Here is an 18,179-nt window from a genome sequence, read left to right as displayed (position 1 = left end):
TATAGTTAACAACACTGTATTATATACTAAAGAGTTACTATGAGAGATCTTAAAACTTCTCAGCACACATACACAAAAAAATGGTAAACAAATGACAGAAGTGTTGGCTAATGCAATGGTGGTAATCATTTTGCAATATACAAGTGTACCAAATCAACACTGTATACCTCAAACTTATGCAGTATTATATGTCAATTATATCTCAATAAAGCTAGAACAAAGTAAGACACTTTATCGCTCTTTTAAGCCTCAGACCCACATTTCCAACTGTCTAGTATATATAGTAGCATCTAGCATCATTATTGCTCTTTCATACCATTTTGTCATCTGACCTTTGCAATAATTCTGTGAGCAAGTCAGGGCATTTTTAGGGGAGACTCAAAAGGTAGGCTTGCCCAAGTTTTAGTGGCGGAACTATGATTAAAACTCAAGTTTGGGTATTTTCTTTTATGCCATGTTGCACAGCCCACCACATGGATGTGTCAATGGAATCTCAAACCAAATGTGATCAAAACCTCAACTTGTTACCAACCTCCTCCTACCCTAACTCCCCTGAAAAAAACAACCAACCAACCCCCAAGACAAAACAACAAAACCCTGCCTCTGTTTTCCAACTTGGTTAAAGGAGTGTCACTTTCACTGTTTCAGTCATCTTGGAGCCTATGGAGGCCTGCTGGGAACAAGACTTCTAAAAGGACAAACATGTCTGGAAGGCAGTGATCCAAGGCCATTTTTTTTGCTTGCTATAAGCAGGGTGTCTGGAACCAGAAGGAGCACACAGCCCTTCTTAAAATTGAAAGTTTTTATGCTCAAGATGAAATCAAACTATATGTAGGCAAGAGATGTACTTACGTGTTGAAAGCAAAGAATAACACAGCAACTCCTGGTGAAAAACCTAACAAAACCAGAGCAATCCGGGGAAATGTAATTCATCCTAATGAACAGCAGCAGGGCTTGTCAAATTCTGAAGCAAACTTCATGCCAAGGCCATTGGACACAGAATCTGTGTGAAGCTGTATTAAGTAAATAAAAGTGTGGATTTGTTCTGTTTTTTAAAAAAAAGATGTCTCACTTTTCCAGTCATCAAGGCTAGAAACCTGAGTTTCATGCTTGATTCTTCCCTCTCTTCCATAGCCTACAGACTTGACCTTCAAAATGTCTGAAACTCATTTTGAATTCATCCTCTTTTTCTTCTCTGTCCCCATTGAGGCTCATAGAATTTTAGCTACAATCCTTTCACTGATGTCCTGGCCTTCTGATCTACCCCACCCCCGACCCTCTATATTGTCCTGGAGATCTCCTTCCTAAAGCAACACATCTGATCCCCTCACCCCCTCATTGGAAATCACAGCCTTTGATTGTGCTGGTCCCCAGCCCCTCCTACTTACTGAGACCTGGGTCAACTGCCACCTCCCTCAGTGAGCTTGCACACAACCCCCCTGTAAACCTGAAATGAGTTCCTTATTCCTCTGCTCTCCCATAGCGCTAGGTATTGTATTTCATTCTGCTAGTCTCACAACTAACTGTTCACTGTTCTCTCTCCCCTCTAGCCTGGGAACCTGCTGGGGATAGGATCCCAGTCTAGTTCATCTGTCTTCTCTGAAATGTATAATCTGAAACCAGGTCCTTAAACATAGTAGGTCCTTAATAGATAGCTGCTGCATAAATCTTTCTCTTGAGTGTTTGTAAACTTGTTATAACAAGGACCATATTCCTAGTGGATTCATTCAGTGAGATGGATAAAAATGATTCTCAGCCTGCAGTGGGACACCTCACTTTACACCTTGAGAGATCTGAAGTGGTCCAGCATTGCGCCACTATATCCTTCACCCCTCAAAACACTGCTCTCCCTCCCCAAGAGAAGGCAAAAGACAATTTTAACTCTTTATTTGAAACAAACAATTCCAGAGACAGAAGGTTAGTTGTGACAACAGCTTCTCACTACAACACAAGGTGGGCATGGCTCACTGAAGGGACAGGCCAGGTGCCTCAGAACAATATATACAATTTAAACAGTGGCTAAACTGGTGACAGTTATAAAAACACAAAAAGGAGGCTGGGGAACAGCAAAGCCAACAGGGAAAGAACTAGGTACCCCCTTTGCTGGACGCTAAGTTTTCTGCAACTACAGAGGCAAGATGGGGAAGAGAAAAGATGGAGGCAGTGGGGGCAGGACCCATGCCCACAGTTCTTCACCTATCCTTTGACCACAGATCCCATCCTGCATGACTCAGGGCCCCCACAGGCTTGGCCTGGTTCTTACAATGGGGGAAGAACAAAAGTGGGGAACCCAGCCCCAGCCCAAGTCAGAAGGTGGTTTTCGCCTTCGGAACTCTGTCCACTGAACTAAAGGGAGGCAGTTACAGAAAGCTGCTAAGCATGTTGACACCATGGCTCATGCCAACCTAAGATGGCAGAGAGAGACAAACACATAAACCAAGGGGACAGGCGTCTTCTCCCCATACTTAAGAGTCATTCTCTGCCTTTGAAGGAAAAAAATCATTTAGAAGATTTTTTAAATTGCAGCACCAAGGGTTGGTGCTTGCTGGGGTGGGGAAGAGGAACCAGGTAGTGAGGGGCTTCCAACCACCAATTATCTTGTGGGAGGGAAGAGTGCCTAAGCTCTGTGTTTTAGGTAAATGGTCTCCTCATTACTTTCATAGTTTCTTTCGTATCTTTCATACAAGACCCTTTAGTTTGTGCTCAGGGAAGAGTAGAGAAGTGAGTGGGCACAAGGTTGAGAAGGCAGCTGGGTTCTTCCCTTGGCAAAACCTAGGAACAAGGGCCTTGACCTATGTGGGATGGGTCAGGAAACCCAAAGCCAACAGGATCACCAGAGCTATGAACACTATTTACTCAGAGTTTGGCCCCAGGAGTTTACTCTGAAACATGAAGAAAATGGCCTAGCTGTTTTTTGCCCATCACTGGGAGTCTCTCAGTACAGAGGACTGGGGCCTTATGGTCGTCAAGTGGTTTGGGAGAAGGTAAAAGCCAGGGATTCCTAGGGAAGGCAGGGAATGGATGAGTAGAAAAGGGCAGTCAGGGCCCTTCAGAATGAGTAGCATTGGTTCCTGGGCCTGTCGCCCTGTGGGACGTGGCCGTGGGACAGACGTCATGTGGAAGATGGATACGGGAAGCATGTGGGCTCAGTCCAGGTCTTCCTCCCCAGGACGACCCAGCTCCTCATAAATCTCACGCACAGCCAGAATGCGATTGAGCATGCTCTCCAACATGCTGCGGTCCATGGGGATCACAGAATACCAGAGAGGTGACTCAGCGATGCAGGACCGCTCAGGTTGCAGGTAGAACACATCGTTGCGAGTCCGGAGGCTTTCAGGACTGCAATGGTGGGGTGGGAGGGGGCGCAGGTGGACAGAGATCAGTAACTGGGAGAAGTAGAGCCTGTGGGTCCCCAGGCTAATGCCATTCCTGCAAACCTGCCAACTCACCATTTTGAGAGATAGAATTCATAGAACTTGACGGGGCAGCGGAGGGGATTCATGCGGTTCTCACGCTGCTCTAAGATGGGGGCTTCGTCATCTCTCTTCCGTTTCCCAGGACCTGTGTCTGTGGAGGAGGCAAATGACCTGGACTCATTAAAAGTGCAGTCTCAACGAAGGATCTCCAAGAGCACAGTCCAGGGCACAGGTTGAAGGCCTCAGGACACAAAATGGTCTCATGGAGAAATAAAGGCACAAGAGTCAGTCAGTCTCTCTGCACCAACTCAACATTCTGCAGCATGCTGCTCTGAAGAGCACCTTGGTTCTCACTGTTAGATACTCTCTATCATCTTCCCAAAGTTGATTTCCTAAAGAGGTGATCTCAGAAGTCAAATGGACAAACTGACAAAACAGACCCTACTGTAAAATTGGGGCTGCTTTCTGGGACAAACAGCGATGGCCCCAGCACCCCATACATTAGTCCTGATAGAGTCTCAGGTCCAAAAGGGACCTTGGGAACTGATCTCAGGGCCAGAATAGAAATCAAGGTACTGTGGCAGTTACGCCCAGCAGCAGAGCCATGGAAAGCCTGTCATTCACTCTTGTCAACTCCCCCTTCAGCCAAACACACCCAGCAGCTTCCCACCTGTTCGCCACACCTCCTAAAAAGTAAATTGCCCTGAAATGAGGAAAGACAGGAAACAGGCAACTGGGTGACCTATATGCAACAATCACTTCCCACCAGATTGAAGGACTGGCTGTTGTTCCTTTTTTCTGGAAACCCAGGAATGGAAGGATAGAGAAGCTAGAGATAATGAAGAAGGCCAACCTGGTGGCATGGTGGGGCAGGGAAGGGGAAAGCAGAGGGGGAGGAAAAGCAAAGGAGGGGGTAGCATCATACCTCGCCCTTTCCTCTGGCGGACAGGAGCATAGTAGCGAATGCTCACCACCTTGGTGGTGCCCCGAGGGGTGGTACACTTGCGGGACTGCCGCACCACATTGGTGAAGGAGAGCTGCATGTGTTCCTCTGCTGTCTGAAGCCCAAAAAACTTAGTGTTGAAGAACATGAGTGTGTTGAGAAGGACAAAGGGGGAGTAGACCCCCAGCTGCTTACACTCCCAGAGGTGCTCTTCCTCTACTCGGGAGAACACCGTATCTGCAAAGGCAAGGGGGAGAGGCTGTCAGGAGGAACTGGCTACCCACACCTATCCCCTTTGCTCCCACACATTCCACTCACAAGCACTGAGCACACCAGACTTGTTTGGTCACTAAAGGACCACCACATGTAAAACCCTGACACCTTGCTATACTGCACAGGAGGACTGGATTTGTTTGTTGACTTTTGGTGGGGTTTGGGGGGGATTTTTTTTTTCATAGTTTCCACCTGCATTAGGAGCTTCACTCACGTAAACCTTCAGGAGTCCAACTTCTTTCTTTCTTCACTTACCACTCAAACCCTGGTCACTTTTTGGTCCCAGAGATAGCTCTTCAGACCTAAGTCTTGATCCCCTCCTCATGTTCAAGGACAGGGGCTCTGATTCCCTTAGCTCTAAATCCCAAGGAACCCAACTACACGCTCCTGTACTCAGACCCTTTTGTGAAGAGTGGCAGACCCAAGAGTCCAGGGCTCGGAGTGGTACACTGGGAGAACAGAGCAAAGGGCAGAGGGGTTGCCAAGACCCTGGCCCTTACTGTTAGGGAGGAGCGTGGGCTGCCAGGTACTCAGAGACTTGTTGAGTTCTTGAACAAAAGTCAGGTAGTAAAGGTCCGTGAAAATGTTCACCATTCGGTTATTTTCCAAGAGGTACTGGAAAAAGAAAAACAGACACACATACAGCTAGACTCTGGGCCCTAGAGAAAAGACAATGATGCCAAAGGCCTCAGGTATGGCAACCTTGACAGTTAGGAGACCATAGGAAACAGTTGCTGGATTAAGTGATCCAGAGTGGTTTTCCCCAGGTAAACCTACAGCTCTCAGGTGCTGAGGCCCTGCTGGAGAAGAAAGTTTGGAACAGGTGTATCACAGCTGCTTCTTCACAACCCCAAACCCCCTTGTCAGCTAAGGCACGTTTGACTTTTCCCCATGGAAACCAAACATTACCCCACCATTCAGGAGACCTCGCTCTGCCCATCCCTCCCCTCCGAGCATGGGTTTGAGGACGACAAAGCAACCCAGACAGCAATGAATATTGCTTCTTGGTCAACAGTCCTGGAATGCAGCTTTGATTTTGGAAGAGCATTGTCATTTCTTGTCCTGTCTGGAGTAGAAGATGCCTGCTCAAGGCAGGAGATGAGGTAAGGAACAGGAAGTGGGACAGAATCATTTCAGGTAGAACCCTGCCTACTGTGTTGAGTGATGACAAGTGAGGCAGCATGTTAGTGGTACCTGTTGGATGCCAAGACACAGATAGTAGATGCTATCAGGTTCATATCGTTCACCATTGGGTCGAGTGATTTCTCTCACAAACTGGGCCAAACCGTAGTTGAGTTCAGCAGCTGAACAGGCCAGAATATCCTCCTTGATACGCATAGGTTTGGCTGCAGAGATATACAGTGGAGGTGGCTGGCATTAAGACAGTTCCACATGGAGAATTTCCCTTAGCTCCATCATTAACCCCTTCATCCCTTAGTCACATCCAGCTCCAGAACAAATCCAACAATCACACAAAGAGCCTTCAGCCTCGAAACCTAGATGGCAGCTCCCCTTATTCTGCAACTCCTCCACATCTGCACAGGATGCCCTATGGACACCTTCAGCTGAATCAGAGCCCTGCTCCCTCTCCCCTTCCCCTCCTCCTCCCCTGGTTACTTACGGCCAAAGCGCAGCTCATCACCCTTGCTAGTTTCTCCATTGGCATATTTTGACTGCACCCAGCACTTCCAAGCATTGACACCATAGGAATAGTTGAGTCCAGTACAACTAGGCTGGCTGCTCATGGAGTCCCGGGAACAGCTCTCTGAAAGCACCAGCCGCTTTTGACCCTGGAGAGGAAGAGAAAGGAGTGGGTAGAAGAGGTAAGGCCAGGAGCATTGTGGAAACAAGTCAGGACAGTGTTCACCACCGGGGCGGGGTGGGACCAATGTAAGAACACAGCAAGCTTCCACAGCACAGGACTCCAGGGACAGCTCTGATGAGCTCTGATGAACTGGGGAGAAACTAGAGTTTGGCTATACCTTAATGCACACAGTCCCTGGAGAATGGAAAGGCAACCCACTCCAGTATTCTTGCCTGGAGAATTCTATGGACAGAGGAGCCTGGTGGGCTATAGTCCAAGGTGTTGCAAAGAGTCAGACATGATTGAGCGACTAACACAACACAATGTGCACAGTGGTAGAGAAAGGAGGCTAGGGAAGGGGAAACTAAGGCTTCTGACTTGGCCATGAAAGCCCCACCCCCACCCCACTGCCCTTCGTGCCTCTATCCCTCTTCTGTGGATATAGCAGCTCCAGTCCTCACCTTCCTCATGGTTCGGGGAAGGTCTTGTTCAGTAGACACGTCCTCAGGCCCTACCAGGCCACAATCAAAAAGGAAGTCCACACTGGGGTTAATGTCCAAAGGATCTAGAGGGGAAAGGAAGAAGAAATCGATATTTTTTTTTTAGAAATCGATTTTTTAAGACCTAAACCCTGTAGTCCTCCCACCTCACTCCCACTACTTGTCCACTTGACTTGAGATGAGCCTCCCAGACATCTTCATTGTAGTCACAGGACAAAGCTATACACAAAGAACATGCTCACAGGCACGTACACACAAAATTCACAACATTGGGAACAGTCCTAACACTACTGAATTATAAACTTAAACATGGTTAAGTTGGTAAATTTTATGTGTTTTATAACAACTACAAAAAGAAAAAAAAAAAACAAGACTCAAGTGTAGAAAAGTATCCTGGTATCTCTGGCACTGCTCTCTGTGAGAGTCTTCTGTTTAGTGTCATTCTTGGGGTCACAAGCAACACTTCTTTCCTGATGGTGCACATGCTACTATATGCAGTGGGCACACCCTGAATCCTACTCACTCTTGGGGAAGTCTGCCTCCAAGTCTTGTCCAGGCTCATCCAACACATTGGCCATCTTGACGGCCATGGCCAGGACATCATCCCGAGCTGGCCCAAACAGGTCACAGTCTTCCAGAAGTCCCTCCGCACTCTGGTTGCTCACAAGATCTGGGTGGCAGGGAGGTTGGCTCAGCCTCTGCAGCTCCTCCTTGGCGCCCCCAAAAGGCTTTTAGGGGCTGATCCCAACTGTTCCCCCATTCCACCAGGCAATAAGATCACCATTCTCCACCCCCTTAGACAGACACAGACTGGTAGCACCCTGTCTCCCTCACCACCGCTGCCATGGCATACCACAAAGGTCAGATGAGGCCTTGTCCAACTCCTCGGCCTCTGCGATCATCTCTGCCATAGCCAGGATATCAGCCTCCAAGGGGTTAGACGGGATCTTCACCTTCAGCTCCTCAATGGTCTCCACAATCTTATCTGTGCTCTCCAAGGTAGTGGGCAGGAACATCGGCACAGGCACCTGGAGGCATGAATACCAACTAAATGCCAAGAACCACACTAGCACATGAGATGGACAGCTAGCGAGAGGGAGGGAGTTGGGGTGGTGGCCTCCAGCCTGGAAAGGTGAAAGAGGCCCCCAGCAGGAAGGGCAGGAACACTCACCGGGATAGGCATTGTGAAAGGCACCGGCACTTTCTGGCAGTACAGATGCATAGGCACTGGCACAAAGATGGGCACTGGGATGGGCAGCACGATCACCTGTGGCTTCCACTCTTCTGTTGACAAGAAAAGGGTCTTCTCAGAGACCTTGACAGATGGGTCACATCCACCCCAGGACCTGATACTTGTTCATCACGCCCAAAAGCTCTAACATGTGCTCAGTATCACAAAGCTGCCCTTGAAACAAATGTTGACAGATGACCCTGGGATTCCAGGACAATATGCAGGACACTTCAGCCATCTAAGAAACTCCCTTGTCCAGCTCCCAGGCACAGGAGGAGGCCTAAGACCATGAAATACAGCCTGTGGCGCCTTGGTACCCTTGCTCACCTGTCTGACTCCCTTTGGACTTCATCTCCACCTTGCAGGAGACCCCCCGATTCTGCATTAGTGGTTTACACATGGCAGCTTTGTTTTTGCGGGGTGCTGCTGGGGGTGGAGGCGGTGGTGGTGGAGGAGTGGGAGCAGCGGGGGCTGGTCGGGTCTTCACAGGGATCTGCAAACACAAAGGAACATGAGTACCACTGCTACGGTAATCCCTTTGAGACCATCTTCCCCCTTGGCTCTTGCCTTGACCTTGCCCAGATTTCCATTTTCCTCTAGGGTCTTTATGGTGTTGCTGTTCTCCACTTTGGTTTGAGCGGGTGTCTGGGGCTTTGCCTCAGAAGACTGACCTGTAGATCAAAACAAATGAATGCTCTCATCTGAGGCACTAGCTCTCTGTTTTCCTCACTCCTGCTCCAGGAGGGCTTTGTTAAGAGAACACCGAATGTGAATGGTAAGTCTAGAATTTTCCCTCCACTCCATCCCAGCTCTAATCTTTTCTAGGTCCCAGCAATAGTGGCCAAAAAGATTCTTTGCTCCTGGCTGCCAAGAAGGATTAAAAACATTGCTTCCCCAATAACCCATAATTTGAGACTTTCCATTAAATGGCCATCAGGAGTTTAGTACCCCTGGAGTGTGGAGGGGCCATGGTGATATTCTAGAAATGACAATAGTCTTCATTCTCCCTAAAGGTGTTTATGTTGAGCTTGTGTTGACACTTCCTTCTCTCTGAAAATTAACCACAACCCCCATATGCCCCACTCTACCATGGCAGGTACCCATTCCTTACAATACATCCCTTATAGAAAATCAGTAGGATCTAACTCTCAGAACCCCTTTTTTAAAGCTCTCAGAACCTTTAAATGAGACTCCTCTAGTACCTGCACAGTTCAGAAGCTAAAAAACAACACAGGAACAGGAGCTCTGGCCAGGGATGAGGTAAAAGCAGGAGAGGAAGAAGAAAGGTGCTGGGCCCAGGGTCAGAGGAGTCCAGGCCAGTTCTAACAGACTGTGCCCCCTGCCCGGGACTCACTGTTCAGGAGGCTTTCAGGCCCACTCTGGGTATCCAGGTTGGGTTGGTTCTGCTGGCTGTAGAAGCGCAGCAGACACTGTTGGTTGCAGAAATGACGGATCTGCCCACGCCAGTGGATGGTCTCCAGCAGCTTCCCCTGGCGCTTACAGGCATGGCACCGGGCAGCCTGAGGGTGTTGACAGGGTGGTCAGACCTGCCTCCCTAAAATGCGCTGGGTCCTTTGCCCTGGGATAAGCCATGCCACTCTATGGAAGCTGGGCTAGTCGGAACCCCCTCCCTGGACATGAACCCACAGCCTGATGGTGGCACAACAGCCCGTACTCCTTGCTGCCCTTTCCCTCCTTTGTGACATGCAGTGCCCCTTACCTTGCAGTACCACAGCAGGTACTTGCTCTTACAGTCCTCGCTGCAGAAGTCCCAGGTGCTGCCATCCAGCTGCTCGGTGACTCCACGTTGGCAGGTCTGGGAGCAATAAGTACAAGTGATACAGCATAATCCCAGCTTCTTAGTGAAGTCCTGTTTGTATAGCAGCACACAGCCTGGAAAGGGGGCAACAGAGAAGAGTCCAGAGACATGAGATCTCCTTGTGGCCATGAGACCCAACTTTCTCAAGGCAGTATACCTGAAACGTCAAACAGCCTCCAGAGTGTCCTGAGCAGAACGGACCACCCTGCAAGCCTGCCTTACTTAATCTGCCATTCTTCTCAGCTGCAAGGTACAGGACTCTCTGGCCCTTCCCCGACTCCTTACCTTCACTGCAGAAGCTCTTCTCCACCCCACTGAATCGGAGCTTCTCATGCAGGAGTTTCTCCTGCCGGCAATGCTCACACTGGGACACCACACCCCGGAGGCGCTTGAAGTCCTCACAGCAATCACGACAGCAGAACTGGAACACCTGGTCCTAGGATGGGGCACGGGGTGGGGGAACAGGGCTGTGACATCTGGACCCAGCGAGAGCCAAGTGAAAGGACCCCTTCAGACAGACATCTGGTCATGTAGCAAAATATGGGTGGAGGTGGGGATCTTACCTGCCAGTCCAAGACCTCAGGCTTGCCACTGAAGAGGCTGTGGCAGTAGTGACAGCTCAGGTGAATGCCCCCCTCAGGGCTCGTGCGCTGGAGGGAAGGAAGACAAATAAGGGAGGGGCAAGATGTGTGCAGTGGGCTGGTGGAGGGAGGGGAAGTCAGGCTTGCTCTTTGCTCTGCCCAGGCCTACCTACCCCAGATCTCATACCCTTTCTATTGCCACACCCATTATCCCTCGTCCAGGGTCTGGAGTACCTGGAACTTGGTCCAGCAGCTGGGGCTGCAGAATTGGTAGACTGTGCGATCAACCTTGTTGTAGTAACAGGGGTCAGAGAGGCTGCGGCGGCAGAAGCTGCAGGGTCGGGGAGGGCCTGGGGCACAGAGAGAAAAGGAGAGAGAAAGAAGGAGAGGGAGAGAAAGAGAGAAAGAGAGAGAGAACACATAGCAGGTGTAAGGCAGTGCAGACAGAGATGGAATGGGAAATCCATGGGAGTGTGGTTGGGGCCGAAGTTGGGCAGCAGGGGTTACTATAGAAGAAGGGAGTATGGGAGGTAGAAGGAAGGCCAGCAGGGGTCTCAGAGAAGAGGGCTTTGCACCTACCAGTGAGCCCTGCCTGCTTCACTTTGTAAGAAGTGGTACAGCACAGGGAACAGAACAAGCTGGTCTTGCCATTACGGTCCACATGGGATAGCATCTCAAAGTTCTTACACAGGGTCTTGCACCAGACACATGGGTACACCCGTGTGTTTTTCTGTGAGGATGGGGAAGGAGAGGCTGAGGCTGGATTTGTCCCTTCACTTTTATTTTTTTTTAAATTTTTAAAACATGAGATATTTCAGGCATACAAAAAGTATAGATGATGAGATAACAAACACCTGTGTGTCCACCAGCCAGCTTCAAAAATAAAACATAACAGATACAATTGAAACCCCCTTTATTTGTTTTATTTCTCCCAGCCCTCGACCCGTCAGGCACCTTTATTTCTCACCCAAGAACCGCACCCCCTTCCACAGCCCTCTAATGCACTACTCCCTCGGCCCCACCTTCTTGTATGCCCCCAAGCAGGTTGTGTTGCAGAACCGCTTTTGTTGGCCCTCGTGGAAGAGGAGCTCGGGGCCAGGGCTCCCAGTCTTGGTGTAGATGTAAGCCCCGCACTGGTCACAACAGTTGGTTTTCAGTCCCTTGTTGGCCCGGAATTTGGAGAAGCAAGAATCGCTGCAGAGCCGGTGCACCACGCTGCCATTGCTGACCTCATGCAGGACCTGCCACACACACACACACACACACCCTGAGCTGGGGCCTGGCCACCACCACCCACCCTGGTGCAAGGATGGCCCGCCCCACCTCACCCTAGACCTTTACAGCAGAGAGCGGGCCCAGGGACCCCCCAACCTGCACATCAGGATGTCGACTTGATGCTGAGGTCTTGGGAGGCAAGGACGGCCAGCCGCACACAATCCTGGAGAAGCTCTAGCCTTGAATCCACTCCCTCACGATGGCTGCTCCCCCCTCCCCACATCCCTCATCCACAGGGCCTGGCCCCTGCAGCCCCAGGATTGCAGGGGCGGCTCAGGGCTGGCCAGGCTCTGCAAGTCAGCCCCCATCCAGCTTCCTCACCTCTCCAGTCTTCTGGCATATGCTGCAGCGAGTGGCATCAGCAGGATCCCCAGACTGGGGGATTGGGCGCTGCTGCTGGGCCTCATACAGGGAGAGACAGACGGATGTGCAGAACTCATGGAAGGAGCCTCCCGAACCGGTCTGTGCCACAACTGAGTCCTTGGTGTTCCAGATCTCCCTGGAGGTGGGGACAGGTTTGTACATTTAGTTGATACCACCCCCTCACTTCATGAGCCACCACCTTACTCCTCTGGGATCAACGACCACAGAGTCAAAAACATTCTCAGACACCCTTTCTATTAGTGAATTGCCTCTATCCCGTATGGTACTAGGGTCTTGCCAACAGAATCTCTCTCACCCTTTACTCCCAGCCTGATCCCTGCTCTCCCCACAGCCCCGGACTCTCACGTACTTCTTGCAGAAGGTGCAGGTCTTTTTGCCAGAGGGTTTCTTGGAGAAAGTGGTGAGACAGGATGAAGAGCAGAAGAGCTGCGGCAGCCCCTTGCGCTGGTAGGCTGTCTGGCCCTTCTGCAGCGGTGTCCGGCAGTGGGCACACGTCATCTTGGTGCCTACTGAAGAGCGCCCGGCCCTCTGTGCCACGCTTGAGCGTAGAGACATGCGAGGAGAGCGCCGGGGCCGGAATGGCACGAAGTCCTCATCGTTGGGGTCATCTACCATAGCATCAGAATCCTCATCTGACACTGGAACTGGGTGGGGGTGGGGTGGGGGGGGTGCGTGGGGAGAAAAGGCTAAGGGACCAGGCCTCCAGCCATCACCTGACCTGCAGGTAGTTGAGCTGATCCTGGGATTCCCCAATCCCTATGGTTCTTGGCTTTCCACTCTGCCCCTATTACACTGGAATCTCAAGCTACTGGGTGTCACCATCCCTTAATTACTCTGTAACGTCCTAGGAAGGGGAAGGTAGGGATCCAAATGAGAAGATTCGGGGACAGGGATGGCAGAGCTGAAACAGGAAACTCCATTCTCACTGCTCTTGTTTTCAATTTCCCCCACTGCCCTGGGTTCCCATGCCAATCCAGGGCAGAGACAGGTGCTTCACATTCTGCATGGTGCACAGCACCACAGGAGCTGGGAGATCCATGCCGGCTACATCCCACCCGGTCACACTTCTTCAAGCCCTACTCACTGCTCTCAGTGGAATCCACAACCTCAGGTTTTGGAGGCTCTACTCTTCTAACGCGCTCGCTTCTCTTCTGCACCTTGGAAACATGGGGAGGGAGGAAAGCTGACACCAGGGGCAGGCTAAAGGGCCAGCTGCACTAGTACAGGGTTTGGGGGGGTGTACAAAGATGGGAGGGGGAAGAGAGAGTAGGGACCCTGGACCCAGCCCTTAGGAGGAGGGGAGAAAAGGAGGCTGGACTTTCTCCTTAAGAAGCAATAGACACAAGTGCTCCCTCCCTCCTCCTAACTCTCCTCACACACACTCTCCACAGAACAACTTCTGGGAGGGAAAATGAAGGGTCTGCCCTTCCCAGAGCTATAGGGGGAACCAGACTCCTTCCAATCCCCTCCCCCCTCACCCTCTCAGGCGGCTTCTCACTCGCCTTCCCAGTCAGGCCATCTCCTGCAAAGGAAGCAGAAAGCAGCCTAATTCTTGAGCCTGCCCTCACCACCCCCTCCCTGGCTCAACCCCCGCCTCCATTCCTGGGGAAGAACTTACTCAAAACTGAAAGGGAAAACTCCGTGCCTGTGGCTTCTTGAGGCCCCTCTCAGGGTTACCTCGAGCTCTGCACTAAGTAGGGGGGGGGGGGGCTGCAGCTATTCTCCATGAAGAAACAATCCTACCTTCCCACCAGCTTTCTATCCCAATGGTTGGGAGTTAAGGAAATACAGGTAACATCCCTTTCAAGAATTTATAGTTTATCAACAAAAACAAATGCAACCACCCAAAGGTAGCAAGGGGAAAAGGAAGCAATAATGTATGGGGAGGTTCCCCTGGACTCAGGTAGTTATATAAGCCCTAAGACCCTGGTCACAACCTGGGAGAGGCACAGTGCTAGGTAGAACTGGGAAGAAATGTGAGCCTCTCAAGTCTCTGACTATCAGAGACACAATCCTAGGCCCTGCATGTCTACCATTCCTCTGAAAGCACTCTGCACTTGGCTTCAGAACCTAGCATCATTCATCAAACCCAGAAACCCCACTCTCATCTAGAACAAAACAGAAAGATCTTAGAACCAAGAAGCCTGGTGTCCTCCCCAAGTCCTGAAGTAAGGAGGACCCTGGTACCAAAAGCCCACTGGGAGAAGAAAAAGGGACTCTCTCCCACAAAATCTAGTCTTCTCAACCCACCCCTTGAAACCTTGCCCCTATTTTTCCTCCAGAGCCACTGAGCTCCCCCTTCCCTACTTTCCTTCATCTTCTTCACCACACCCCCATTCCTCCTTTCCAAACCCCTAACTCCTCCATACACATCCCTACTCTTATGTCTCCACCCTCCACCCCCACTTCTTCCTCCAAACACACAGCCACCTCCTTACCATCCCCCAGCCTTGATTTTCCAGCTGATCAGGCAACCTACCTGGCAAGGAAGGGTGTGCAGGGGGGCTAGGGCTCCCAGGTTTGGTCTGAGAACTGTTGATTCCATCCCCCAGAGTCTCTCCCACTGAAGGGCTGGGGGGGCCATTTGGGCTCTGTGGTTGCCCTTGGGGAAGCTCCTCCTCCTGCCCAGGGGAGCCCCTTCTCCCTGTAGCTATGGAGGTGGTCTCCTCTTCTTCAATATGTGGGGATTGCAGAGTTATTGGAGAATCTGGAGCCAAAGGCTCTAGTAGCCCCTCAGGTGAAGAGGGATTTGCCCCAGACCCTGGGTCAGGTGGCACGACCTCAGGGGTCCTGCCCCCTGGTCCAGGGTCTAGGGTCTGATCGCTTGCATCCCATGCAAGGGTTCCCTCAGGACCATGGTCCACCTCTGGGGGAGAGGGGGCTTTATAGAGTAGCCCCCCCAGCCCCAGCAGCTCAGTGGCTCCATCCAGGACTCCAGGGTCTTTTTCCAGGCCAGCAGGGGTATCAAGCAGGTCCAGGGCTCCCGAGGATGGAGAAGGGCCAGGGGGGGCCCATCCTCGAGTTGGGGCAGTCTGAGATTCCAGTAGATCCTCTCCAAATTCCATGTCTACTGGAAGGTCTCCAGCCAAGGGCTTCTCTGGCAGGGTCAACGGGTCAAACGGACTGGGGAAATCACTGGGATCCATGAGGATGACTGGATGTGGGCTGTAGATTAAGGGTAGAAAAGGGGGCAGAAGAGGTGGTCTTCGCCAGAATTCCTTCTTATATAGGCTCTGGGACACACCCCACCATCCACTTGGATTTCTCTTGAACCGCCCCCACCACTATCGACAAGCATTACCACAGGTTTTAGTGCGAATGACCACTCCTCCCACCCAGTACAGCGCCCCCTGTGGGAAGAAGCGTTCCCCGCCTTGGCCCTGTACCCCCACTCTCCAGGCGCTCCACCCGCCCGCCTAGCCCCCGCCACCCCACTGCAACTCCCAGTTCCCCTCCCCCTTCACCTTTCACTCCCCCCCCAACTCCGGCTGAACGCCCCCTTAAGAGTCTCCCAGGGCCGTAGCCACCAGGAGCCTTTCCCGCCCCCGCGGTCTGTTTCTATCTCTCCCCCCCTCTCTCCTAGAGCCCCCCAGTTCCCCAGTCTTTACCCACCCTGTCTGGCCCCACCCCCCCTCCCCGCGTTACACAGTCGTCCCTCAGCCCTCTCCTCGCCCCCCCAAACTGCCCTTCTTAACCCCTCCCCCCCAGTTACCTTTCAGGGTCGCCCACTTCCTCAAGCCCAGTCCCCCTTTCCTATTGCTCCCCTGGTCCTTCTTCTCCTGTTGCCCACCCCCCACCGCAGGCATTTACAGGAAGACATTTTGGAGCTACGGTCTCTCTTCAGACCCCCCTCCCGGCTACTGCGAGCTCCTGCCTGCAGGTTCGGTTCGGCTTAGTCAGGCCCGACCCCTACCTGCGGCAGGGTTAGTGTAACCGTTACAAGCCTAGAACTGCAGTCAGCGACGGCCCCGCGCTCCTTCTCCACCTCCCTCCCTAGCAGCCGGGACAGGGGTCGCGGCCCCTTTAAATGGCAGCGCCGCTCACGGAGCCCAGCGCTATGCACCAGGCGGGCGGGCGGTGTCAGCAACCAACCCCATTGGCTGGCTCAAGGAGGGGGCTCGCGAGACAGCGCCGGCCCCCGGCGCGAGACTCCCAGCCCAACGGACGCCTGGAAATTGCGGAGTGGAACGTCGGCACTGGAGATGGAGTTTGAGCCCCCGCCCGGGGCCCCGTTAGTTGAGGAAAAGCTAGCCTCCGGAGCTTGGAAGCCCGCCCCTGGGGAAGGAGGCACCCCCTTTTCCACCAAAGGGCCGAGTACACTAACCCACAAAAAACAAATCTACGCACCTGCTTCCCTTACCTGGCTCAAGAGTCTGGCCCCTCGTCAACACCCGTGCCCGCCCTACCTCCTGGAGCCCACTCTACCCGTGATCCCCTCCTCTCATTCAAATGGTTCCCGGTCCCCTCCCCCTCCTCGTGTCGCTCTCCGCTTCCCACTCGTGTTCAACCCCCCGGCGTCCGCCCCCCTCAACAGTCCCTACCTACGCCATGCAGCAGGCGCCTGCCAAGATTACCCTCCCCCCAACCCCACCTCTCCGGAGCCCGCCCCCTGGGCGACTGTTGGGGTAATGAGTGACAGCGGAGGGTGGGGGGAGGCAGGGACCCAGCCCTCACGTGCCCCTCCTCCTCTTGTCTGCAGCCTCGGGCCCTCCTAACCATTTTGAGACTCAGAGTTGTGGGGTGTCTTAAGCCTGGTCTCCAGCCACCCAGGGCGGGTTAAATGGCTCTGGCTCAGTGACAACGCCTATGCAGTAACCGTTACTGCCTGGTGACCCCAAAACCAGGTCCTGCAAAGACACTCCCCCACTCCTTCCACGGTCTTAGGGTAAGTTCTGGGATCTTCTCCCTGAGTCTTCCCCCAAGAGCCCCCTGAGTTATCTCTTCAGTAGTTTTCCTCACCGAGGCCGACAGATTTTCTTCCTCCTTTCTCTCTGTTTCTCCCTCCTTTCTGTCCTTGTCCCTCACCCCCCACCCCCACCGCGCGCACTCTCTCCCCCAGTCTCTTTTTTGTCTCTGTCTCTCTGTCTCTCTTAGGCACGAGCACGCACGCGCACACACACACACACACACACACACACACACACACACACACACACACACACACACACACACACACACACACACACACACACACACACACACACACACACACACACACACACACACACTCCCCCTCCTGGATGGTCCTTAGCATGTGGGTGTGGCTGGGGTTGAAGCTAGAGAAGTAGAGTAGGGGGAGGGGGTATTAGCACTAGGCCTACAGGCTTTAAAAAAAAAATGCGTGCCAGGATCCATTCCCAGCCCTCATTAGAGTTAGAGCACTTTACAATCCCCGCTCTCCACTTCCCCTCTCCGACCTCTAAGGGCTGGAGAGTATTTAGTATTCTGAGATACTAGAAGAGGCTCGGGCTGGAAGGGAGTCCCGACACATTTTTAGGTTTGGTGTCCAGTTCCTGCTCTGGCCTGCCTCTTTTCTCTGGGCCTTTCTTCCTTTCCACACTAAGCCTCTCCTAGCCTTGTAGTCCTCCGGAGTCTTATCCAGCCTTGCCGCATTCACTTTTTCAGAAACCTTATCCTTCCTGGCTCCCGTCATGGCCTTGAGGTTATCTTTGCTCTCTCCTATACACAGAGATAAAAGCAAGAATTTTCCCCTTTAGCTTTCCCAAACCCAGCTTTCTCTTTATCTTAACCAGTATACTGTGTAACCATCTCTCACTTTCTTCTTATTTCTCTGTCCCTGTATCTCCTTTTTGCATTTTCAGTTTGTTCCATCTCAGTTGGGCCACCTTGTTCTTTTGTATCGCCAGCCCTTCTCAACACATGCTTGGATCTTTGGCTGCTCTGGTTGTGATCCTTGTGCCTGGTTTCAAGTTGAGAGGAGACAATCTAAAGG

The 18,179-nt window shown here is 52.1% G+C and overlaps 1 protein-coding gene across 9 annotated transcripts; it reads right to left on the bottom strand.

Moving 5' to 3' along the window:
• Window positions 1-1,871: 1,871 nt before the first annotated feature.
• ZMYM3 (zinc finger MYM-type containing 3) lies at window positions 1,872-17,232 on the bottom strand. Of its 9 annotated transcripts, none has more exons than XM_061136790.1 (25): window positions 17,186-17,232; window positions 14,706-15,391; window positions 13,705-13,748; window positions 13,311-13,383; window positions 12,576-12,870; window positions 12,164-12,341; window positions 11,590-11,808; window positions 11,147-11,297; window positions 10,802-10,917; window positions 10,550-10,636; window positions 10,272-10,422; window positions 9,888-10,060; window positions 9,522-9,687; window positions 8,735-8,838; window positions 8,495-8,660; window positions 8,108-8,220; window positions 7,790-7,964; window positions 7,460-7,606; window positions 6,898-7,001; window positions 6,254-6,422; window positions 5,827-5,978; window positions 5,133-5,247; window positions 4,342-4,596; window positions 3,450-3,567; window positions 1,872-3,339 (listed from the first exon to the last, which is right to left on the bottom strand). In XM_061136790.1, exons 2-25 carry the CDS (start codon window positions 15,370-15,372, stop codon window positions 3,147-3,149), a joined length of 4,131 nt encoding a protein of 1,376 aa, XP_060992773.1. In that variant the 5' UTR covers window positions 15,373-15,391; window positions 17,186-17,232; the 3' UTR covers window positions 1,872-3,146. The 9 variants fall into 9 exon arrangements, with proteins under 9 accessions (XP_060992773.1, XP_060992771.1, XP_060992772.1 ...); XM_061136788.1 differs by lacking the exon at window positions 17,186-17,232 and adding an exon at window positions 16,768-16,817; XM_061136789.1 differs by lacking the exon at window positions 17,186-17,232 and adding an exon at window positions 16,587-16,662.
• Between the last annotated feature and the right edge of the window lie 947 nt (window positions 17,233-18,179).

Source organism: Dama dama, chromosome X (assembly GCF_033118175.1).
Source record: "Dama dama isolate Ldn47 chromosome X, ASM3311817v1, whole genome shotgun sequence".
Classification (NCBI taxonomy): Eukaryota; Metazoa; Chordata; class Mammalia; order Artiodactyla; family Cervidae; genus Dama; species Dama dama.
The sequence above is the reverse complement of the archived record's forward strand: the minus strand, read 5'-3'. Positions and strand labels throughout refer to the sequence as shown.